The following is a 9,319-nucleotide window of genomic DNA, read 5'->3' as shown; positions in this document are numbered from 1 at the left end:
CACGCGCGTCGGAAGGCATAAAAAAATATAGTGAAGTAGTAATGGCGCTACTAACAAGCTCAATATTTTGAAAGTAGATTTAGTACATTTTACATATTAAATAATTTTAGTAATAATAATACTTACTGCCTTGTAAGAATTATAAAACATTAAATATTTTGTTTCTTACGTGTTTTTAAAACCCGCCGCAGGGCGGCTAGGTTTTACGATGGCGGGGTTGGTTCTTTATTTTATGGTGGGCTAGGGATAGTTTCGCTTTCGACTCTCACTGGCCAATTTGATGTTTGCGCAATGATAAACTTCAGGGCACATGCACAACGTTTGTCGTAGTGTTATGAAAGTGAAAAGTATTTAATAAAAATTCAATGCCTCCTTATCGCCTCTCGACCTGTTGCACTACAGCGAACAATCTGTGGTGCAACGCAGATTAGCTCGTGCGTTTCTTTTGCCCTCCTTTTCCATTACTATAATCCCAGGGGTGGCGGCAAGAAAGGGAGAGGGGGGTATGCGAATCGGAGATGACCAATCATAGAGTTAGTATACCACCTTGACCAATAGCGGCGCATGCTTATGGGCGTTGGAGAAATTAGAAAAAAAAAAATTCTTCTTTAGCAAGCAGTGAACTTATACAGGTACGTATTAGGCCATGTTCCAAGGCCAGACTCTAGTACTAGAATTAGCAGATGCCTAACACAAAAGTTTTGAATGTTTATATCTGTTTCATGTGCGATACTTTCGTGAGAAAAACATGCCAACATTTTTTAGGTTGCCCTTAACGTTTAGCGGGCAACAGAACAGCACACCAAATTCGACAGGTAAAATTATGGTTAAACTTTCCTGTTTTAATTTCGCGCTGAAGAGTGACCATCCATATGTCACTATGACATCATGGGCTTCATGTATGTATTTAGGCCATCCTGGCTCTGTTGGTTCCTTTCGATTGCAATGCACTATACTTAAGACTCCAGGAACACCCTCCTTCACGCTGCCCCTGGAGTCATGAAAAATACAAATACGCCTAACATCCATCAGTCCAAGAGCAACCACTTGCTCCACGACAAAGAGGCAATGCCTTCATCTCTTCAAACCTTAATTCACCCACACCTTTTCTCTCTGCCTTCCCATTCAAACCAGGAAGACAAGATAACCACCCATAATAATAACTCCTTCCCACTATTACCAAAATCTTAACCAGCACTGTGCTGCCATTCGTTGTTTGATTCCTGAGGAAGGAGCAACGTTGGCTTCAAGATACTGTGTTCCTTTCGCTCGATTCCATTCCTATTGTATCATCCACCATAAGCAGTTGGGCGATCCCAGTGATGGGCACAGCCCCACCTGAACCCCTGACGATGTATATTATCATGGCCCAGCTTATTTCAATGCTTTGTGCAGCATGCACCAGAATGTTTAACATGCTCTTTCCTTTCCAGGCAACTGTGTTCTACTTGCACACCATATTTCATAGATAGCGCCACAGAGAAAATATTGTAGGATGGACATCACAGTCTACACGACAGAGAAGCTGCATGCTGTGCATCCTAGGCTACAGGCATAGTGAAGATGAGATGCAAATGTCACCTTCGACGCAAGCTCCGTTGCACACTTTTTGCTGCCGCAAACTGCATGTGCCTCTATAAATCATTACCTGTTCTGTGTTTGTAACACTATCCATTGTGTGACCTTGCAATGCATAACCCATCGCAGGCAACCTAAAGCTTCAGGGAATTGAACAGTGTTCAACACGTTAATTTTCTCTACGTTGTATACTGCCGAGCAATTCCCTCTGGGCTATCTATCCTCACATGCTCTTTCAGATCGTATAAGGCAAAGAAGCTCATTTTTGGCAAAGACAGTTCATTAAAAAGGCTCGAGACATTGCAAATGTAGCATGCCTCGTCACTTCTCTCCTTTTGTCACTACAAGCTAGTCCAAGCAGGCCCTACACAGGATGTGTGACATCTGCAGTGCTCTGGTAGTTACAAGCTATGGCATTTGCTTACTCCTACCGTATGGAAATAGCCAGTAGCCCAATCTGCAACTCCTGTAGGCACGACGAAACCATCGAGCACCTATTGTGCACCTGTCCTTGCTAAAACATGTAATGCCTCTCTTTCCGGACAACTTTAAGCCGACTGGATGCACCTGCCGTGGTTGCTTAGTGGCTTTGGTTTCACACTGCTAAGCACGGAGTCATGGCATCAAATCTCAGCCGCAAGGGCTGGATTTCAATGGGGGGGAATGCAAAAATGCCTGTGTGCCATGTATTTGGTATACATTAGAGAACCCCAGGTGGTCGAAATTGATCTGGAGTCCCCCTCATAATCAGATCATGGTTTTGGCACGAAAAAACCCCAGAATTATTTTTAAGCTGACTGGACTCGAGACTGTTATCCAAGTCAAAGATACTCGGACCATGGCCGCATCCGTCAAGGGCACAAATAGCAATTAGTGCACTAGTGCAGTACTAGAAGTGTATCCCTCCCAAGTGCACTCAGTGCTCAATCTCTCCCACTTTCTATTCCCCCTTTCCCGTACCCTCAGTGTAGGGTAAAAAACCGGACACTCGTCTGGTTGACCTCCCCGACTTTCCTCTCTTTACTTTCTCTTTCGTTCTCTTGCATGTTTTGCTTATATTCACAAATCTGGCAGTGAACAAGTTATTGAAGAACCCTTTCAATATGAAAATTGTGGTTCTAAGTTTTGCTGGCATAAATGAGAACCCTCGCAAGGCAGAGAGGATGAAATTACAAAGAACTGAAACGCAGAAGGCACAAAGATGTACACTGGCCAATGCTACCATCTTGCTGTGTTGCCACATCTATTGGTGCTTAGCTGATTACCGGTGCAGTACACAGACAGACGACCTCAACACGCAATTTTAAGCAGGGAAGCATGAATGAGGGTATAGCAGGGCCCGTTTAAGATGTCTGTCATCATCATCATCATCATCAGCCTGGTTACGCCCACTGCAGGGCAAAGGCCTCTCCCATAGTTCTCCAACAACCCCGGTCATATACTAATTGTGGCCATGCCGTCCCTGCAAATTTCTTAATCTCATCCGCCCACCTAACTTTCTGCCGTCCCCTGCTACGCTTCCCTTCCCTTGGAATCCAGTCCGTAACCCTTAATGACCATCGGTTATCTTCCCTCCTCATTACATGTCCTGCCCATGCCCATTTCTTTTTCTTGATTTCAACTAAGATGTCATTAACTCGCGTTTGTTCCCTCACCCAATCTGCTCTTTTCTTATCCCTTAACGTTACACCTATCATTCTTCTTTCCATAGCTCGTTGCGTCGTCCTCAATTTGAGTAGAACCCTTTTCGTAAGCCTCCAGGTGTCTGGCCCGTAGGTGAGTACTGGTAAGACACAGCTATTATACACTTTTCTTTTGAGGCATAATGGCAACCTGCTGTTCATGATCTGAGAATGCCTGCCAAACGCACCCCAGCCCATTCTTATTCTTCTGATTATTTCTGTCTCATGATCCGGATCCGCAGTCACTACCTGCCCTAAGTAGATGTATTCCCTTATGACTTCCAGTGCCTCGCTGCCTATTGTAAACTGCTGTTCTCTTCCGAGACTGTTAAACATTACTTTAGTTTTCTGCAGATTAATTTTTAGACCCACTCTTCTGCTTTGCCTCTCCAGGCCAGTGAGCATACATTGCAGTTGGTCCCCTGAGTTACTAAGCAAGGCAATATCATCAGCGAATCGCAAGTTACTAAGGTATTCTCCATTAACTTTTATCCCCATTTCTTCCCAATCCAGGTCTCTGAATACCTCCTGTAAACACGCTGTGAATAGCATTGGAGAGATCGTATCTCACTGCCTGACGCCTTTCTTTATTGGGATTTTGTTGCTTTCTTTATGGAGGACTACAGTGGCTGTGGAGCCGCTATAGATATTTTTCAGTATTTTTACATATGGCTCGTCTACACCCTGATTCCGTAATGCCTCCATGACTGCTGAGGTTTCGACAGAATCAAATGCTTTCTCGTAATCAATGAAAGCTATATATAAGGGTTGGTTGTATTCCGCACATTTCTCTATCACCTGATTGATAGTGTGAATATGATCTATTGTTGAGTAGCTTTTACGGAATCCTGCCTGGTCCTTTGCTTGACAGAAGTCTAAGGTGTTCCTGATTCTATTTGCGATTACCTTAGTAAATACTTTGTAGGCAACGGACAGTAAGCTGATCGGTCTATAATTTTTCAAGTCTTTGGCGTCCCCTTTCTTATGGATTAGGATTATGTTAGCGTTTTTCCAAGATTCCGGTACGCTCGACGTTATGAGGCATTGCGTATACAGGGTGGCCAGTTTCTCTAGAACAATCAGCCCACCATCCTTCAGTAAATCTGCTGTTACCTGATCCTCCCCAGCTGCCTTCCCCCTTTGCATATCTCCCAAGGCTTTCTTTACTTCTTCCGGCGTTACCCGTGGGATTTCAAATTCCTCTAGACTATTTTCTCTTTCATTATTGTCGTGGGTGGCACTGGTGCTGTATAAATCTCTATAGAACTCCTCAGCCACTTGTACTATATCATCCATATTAGTAATGATATTGCCGGCTTTGTCTCTTAACGCATACATCTGATTCTTGCCAATTCCTAGTTTCTTCTTCACTGTTTTTAGGCTTCCTCCGTTCCTGAGAGCATGTTCAATTCTATCCATATTATACTTCCTTATGTCAGCTGTCTTACGCTTGTTGATTAACTTCGAAAGTTTTGCCAGTTCTATTCTAGCTGTAGGGTTGGAGGCTTTCATACATTGGCGTTTCTTAATGAGATCTTTCGTCTCCTGCGATAGTTTACTGGTATCCTGCCTAACGGAGTTACCACCGACTTCCATTGCACACTCCTTAATGATGTCTGTGGTATTATATAAGTATCAAATGCTACCTATAGACACCACTGTTCAACTGTGACAATGATTGATGGGACTGAATGTCCCAAAGCAACACAGTTAACTATTAGAGACACAGCTGTGTGAGGAATCCAGTTAATTTTGACAAAACGAGGTTTTATAGTGAGCACCCGATGAGCAATGAGGGTCCATGAAACCCTGCCCGTATTTTCGTACCTGCTATGCCCTCACATGGAAGCCCTGTAATGACAGTCACACATCCACCATGCCTTTCAGTTGCACAAAATGCAAATTAGGTTAAAAGGCATTAGCAGAGGGTGACCTGCTGATGCTCTGGCTTTTCCTATATATTGTCACAAATTTTACAGGTACAGATAAAGAAAAGGCTGAATAATGGCCACACAGAGACTTAACCTCCTGAAACTGCATAGCAGGTTATGCGGGACGCCGTAGAGGAGGGCTCTAGGTCCATCTTGAACATCCGATGTTCTTGCACCCAAATTGCTGCACACGAGCATTTGTGCATTCTGCCCCCATCCAAATGTGGCCATTATTACATGCAGGAATGCAACTACATGAGCTCATGCTCAGCAGCACAATGCTACAGCCAATGAGCCACTGCAATACATAGGTTCTGTTAAAAATCATGCAGTAAAATGCCGGTGGAGCGAAGGTGTGCTTTGGACAAAGTTTGCTAAAGACGGGAGAAACCTGCAGAACACTAGAGCCATTTGGCAAGATCAGCACAACATGGTTCAGAATAAACTGGTGAAGCTTTATTTCACAATATGCCATCGATGTAAACTAGTCTTAAGACATCTGTACACTTCATTCATCCAGTTCTTGTGCCGTTTCCTCACATTTGCAACATGTATACCATTCTGGCCAAATCAGCACTGTTATGGTCCAAGGAGTCGAGGGAACCACTGGAGTCGGGACTATGGAGGCTTCAGCATTCCAGCCTCGGCTGAAGGTACCCGGCAAAACTCTCGCACGACACAAGAGATGCCACAGCCAACAAGTCACTGCCAGCAGGTTTCGCATGAGATAGCCCTGCACAACCGTCGCCATTAAGTACCCTGCAGCTGATCCAACTTTTATCTTAGTCCAAGATTCTTATGTATCCGCAATGATCGGCCATCATCTGTGCATTGGTCCAAAATTTAATGCAAATGTACTGCTCAAACTTAAGTCAATAATGAATACTACTTTTACAGGGGCTTTTTTTTTTTTGCACGTAAAAATAAACGAAAGGCATTCGTAGCGAATGTCGTTCATTTGGAAAGGATATTAGTTTTGCTCATGTTGCAGGGACATTTATTTGGACAATGCTGAAGACCCTCACACTCGTTCCAAGCACGCATGACAGATACAAAAAGACGGGATGGAGATGAACAAAGCACTTTCTGGCTCATTAGAACGGGACGGCAGGGGCAACACACCAAGTGTGAAGACGCGCTTTGTGAGAAAACAACACGGTTCGTCGGTAGCCAAGAAGTGAAACCCCCCGCAAAATGAGCGCGCCATCCCGCCATCTCGCAAACACGACAGGTGAAACGTCCCGCATACGCGTGCAACCACCCAGTGTCCAACGGTTAGTTCAGACAGACGGACGCAGCCTTTTTAGACCCCTAAACAGGTGTTGCCGGTGGTACTACCCGCTGGGCCATCAACTTGCCGTAGCCCCCCCGACCACTGTCATAGTCCGTTCTGTACTCGTCCCGAACCTGTCCGCCGCTCTTGCCGCGACCGAACTGGCGTCCCTCGACGAATCCGGCGTCCCAATCGGTACGAATGATGCGGTCGTCCAGTTTTGTGCCGTTGATGTAGCGCATGGCATTTTCGGCGTCGGCGCGCGTGTAGTACTCGACGAAGCAGAAGCCGCACGGCGTCTTGTGGAAACGGTCCAGGCCCATGACGACTTTCTTGACGTCGCCGCACTTGGAGAAGAGTTCGTAGATCTGCTCTTCCGTCGTGTAGAAGGACATGTTACCGATGTAGAGCGTCGAGCTCATGCGCAGAAGGCGTTCTTGCTCCGCTCGGCTTCCCTTGAAGTGCTGGTCCCGGTAGGAACTCAGATCAACTGCCATTGCTGACATCCCTCCGAGTTTCTTTTTCGTTTTTTTACGTTGTCAAGCAGCTCACCCTGGTTAACAGAGACCAGCCGGAGAAGTCTTGCAAAGCGTCAATGCCGCCCAAAAACCGCAAATGTAGCACAGGACCACAGACCACAAACCCAACTTCGTCAAACGAAGCCTAGCAGATGCCACACAAGCGCCGCAGATTCGTATATGATGTAAGCAAGATTAAATGAGCCGCTGTAAAAATACCTAAAGCTAAATGTTCGAGTTATCTTTGCGTAGCAATTCAATTTGTATATCAGTAGCAATTTTATTAATAAATCGTAAAAATTTTTTTTTTGCTTGCTTTCAACGCGCGGCGGCGTCTAGGCAAAATGGCGAGAATGACGTCATCAGCCTTTTGGGAAATTTTAGAGAAACTAAACTAAAAGAGCCTACTTGCTGTAGGTGGGAGTCTAACCCACAGCCTACAACGCAGACGTCATAGATGTAGGTGCATCCCTGTTTAAGGTCTGTAATCAAGATGGCCCAATACCTGTCTGATGGTCAGGTAGAAGTTTCAGGACCCTTGTATGGTGCTCGCCCTGCCGGGGTCTCCCGAAGCGGACGCCAAGCTCAGAAGGCACACAGGCAGAGGAACAGAATACTGAAGTACTGGCAAAGCTATAACTCACAATATTTCGAAATGTAGCTGCACCTCTAAATGCCACAAAACACATATGGTCGCTCTGATATTAGCAAAAGACACATATTCGACCTAGCTGAGAGAGAGAAGGGAAGAAGGAAAGGCAGGGAGGTTAACCAGTCCGAGTACAGTTTGTTGCCCTACACATGGGGAGGGGAATGGAGTGTGCAAGAGAGAAAACATGAGTCTATACCGCACTTTCACATGCACTAAGTTACGTGTAGGATCTCTATAGTGGGGCACTCAAGTCTCTTGCCTTCATGTAGTAAAGAAGCGCTCGAACTGCTTTCTGGGCTAATGAACTGTGAGGCCAGGCTCCCAAGATCTTTGCTTCTGTAAATGGCCTGTCATCCCCTCTATTCAAGGCACACTGGAGAGACTGACGTTGGTTGCCACAGCGAGAACAGTGGCACAGATGATGACTGATGGTCTCTTCACTTACACTTAGCGCACATTGGCGAGTCCGCCATTCCAAAACGATAGCTGTAGGAGTTGGTAAATGCTACTCCTACCCACAACCGACACAGCAGTGTTGCATCACGTCGTGAAAGGTTTGCTGGTAATTTAAGTGCCAGTGATGGGTCGAGGCTGTATAAACGACACAGAGTTCTGTGGTGTATGCCAGTAACTTAATGTGATGGTACGAGCGAGACTGCGAAGCTCTCTTGCAGCGTCTACTCTCGATAAAGGTATAAGGAGTGTTGGTGTGGCAGCCTGGGCATGTCGGGCAACGTCATCGGCGAGGTGATTACCAATGATGCCACAATGTCCAGGAAACCACTGAAAGATGATAGCGTCCTCGTTCAGAAGTGCAATGACAAGTTTACTTGATTTTAGACACCAGCTGTTCATATTTGCCATGTAGTAAACCTCGCAAGCTCTGGAGGGCTGCTTTCGAATCGCGAAATACTGCCCATTTGTTAGGCGGTTCTTTTTCAATGTATTCGACAGCAGCGCGAAGAGCGGCCAGTTCGGAACCTGCAGATGTAGTTACGCGTGAAGTCTTAAACTTGAGGATGACCGATTGAGATGGTATAACAATGGCGCCCGTCGAATTTTCTGAGACGGAACTGTCCGTGTAAACATGGATTCGGTTAGCGTATGAACAATGCAAAAGTTTCAATGTGATCTGCTTGAGAGCCGCGGTGGTCAGGATAGCTTTCTCCACTATTCCTGGAACAGCAAGGTACAAAGGATTTTTCAAGCACCACAGAGGAGATGGCGTTCTTGTTGCGGGTGATTGCCTCAATGGTAAAGAGTGCCACAACTGATCTGGAGAGCACTGCCTTGAGTCTTTTCTCAGGCAAGCGAGCGAGATATAGGTCAGGGACTCTGGATAGATGGCAAATATGCGCCTGGAGTGCGTCGATAGCTATATAGGTCATTATTGGGTGGTCTCTTGCGGTGGCAATTGTTGCTATGGTTGAAGCACTTCAAGGTAGCCCCAGAACTCTTCGAAGGGCCTGCCCTTGAATGCTCTGTAGGACATGGATGCTAGATTTGTTAGCATTAGACAGTACTGTTGTGCTATATCGCAAGTATCCTAGGAAGAGCGTCCTGTACAGTTGAAGCATAGATGCCACGGATGTGCCTATTTCACCGACAAGAAACCTTAGTATATGGGCGATAGACGTAAGCCTCTTCTTCAAGTATGAGATGCGGGGGCTCCATGAAGGGTCTCT

At 45.7% G+C, this 9,319-nt stretch overlaps 1 protein-coding gene across 1 annotated transcript; it reads right to left on the bottom strand.

Moving 5' to 3' along the window:
• Nucleotides 1–5,625: 5,625 nt before the first annotated feature.
• Cbp20 (cap binding protein 20) lies at nucleotides 5,626–7,151 on the bottom strand. Its single transcript, XM_065437923.2, has one exon. The coding sequence runs from the start codon at nucleotides 6,968–6,970 to the stop codon at nucleotides 6,503–6,505; it is 468 nt and encodes a 155-aa protein (XP_065293995.1). The 5' UTR covers nucleotides 6,971–7,151; the 3' UTR covers nucleotides 5,626–6,502.
• Nucleotides 7,152–9,319: the final 2,168 nt, after the last annotated feature.

Source organism: Dermacentor albipictus, chromosome 9, assembly GCF_038994185.2.
Source record: "Dermacentor albipictus isolate Rhodes 1998 colony chromosome 9, USDA_Dalb.pri_finalv2, whole genome shotgun sequence".
NCBI classification, from domain to species: Eukaryota; Metazoa; Arthropoda; class Arachnida; order Ixodida; family Ixodidae; genus Dermacentor; species Dermacentor albipictus.
This window is presented reverse-complemented; position numbering and strand designations above follow the sequence as displayed.

Coding starts and splice junctions, on each gene's coding strand:
- Cbp20 (XM_065437923.2), bottom strand. CDS start 6,970: ATGTCAGCAATGGCAGTTGATCTGAGTTCCTACCGGGACCAGCACTTC.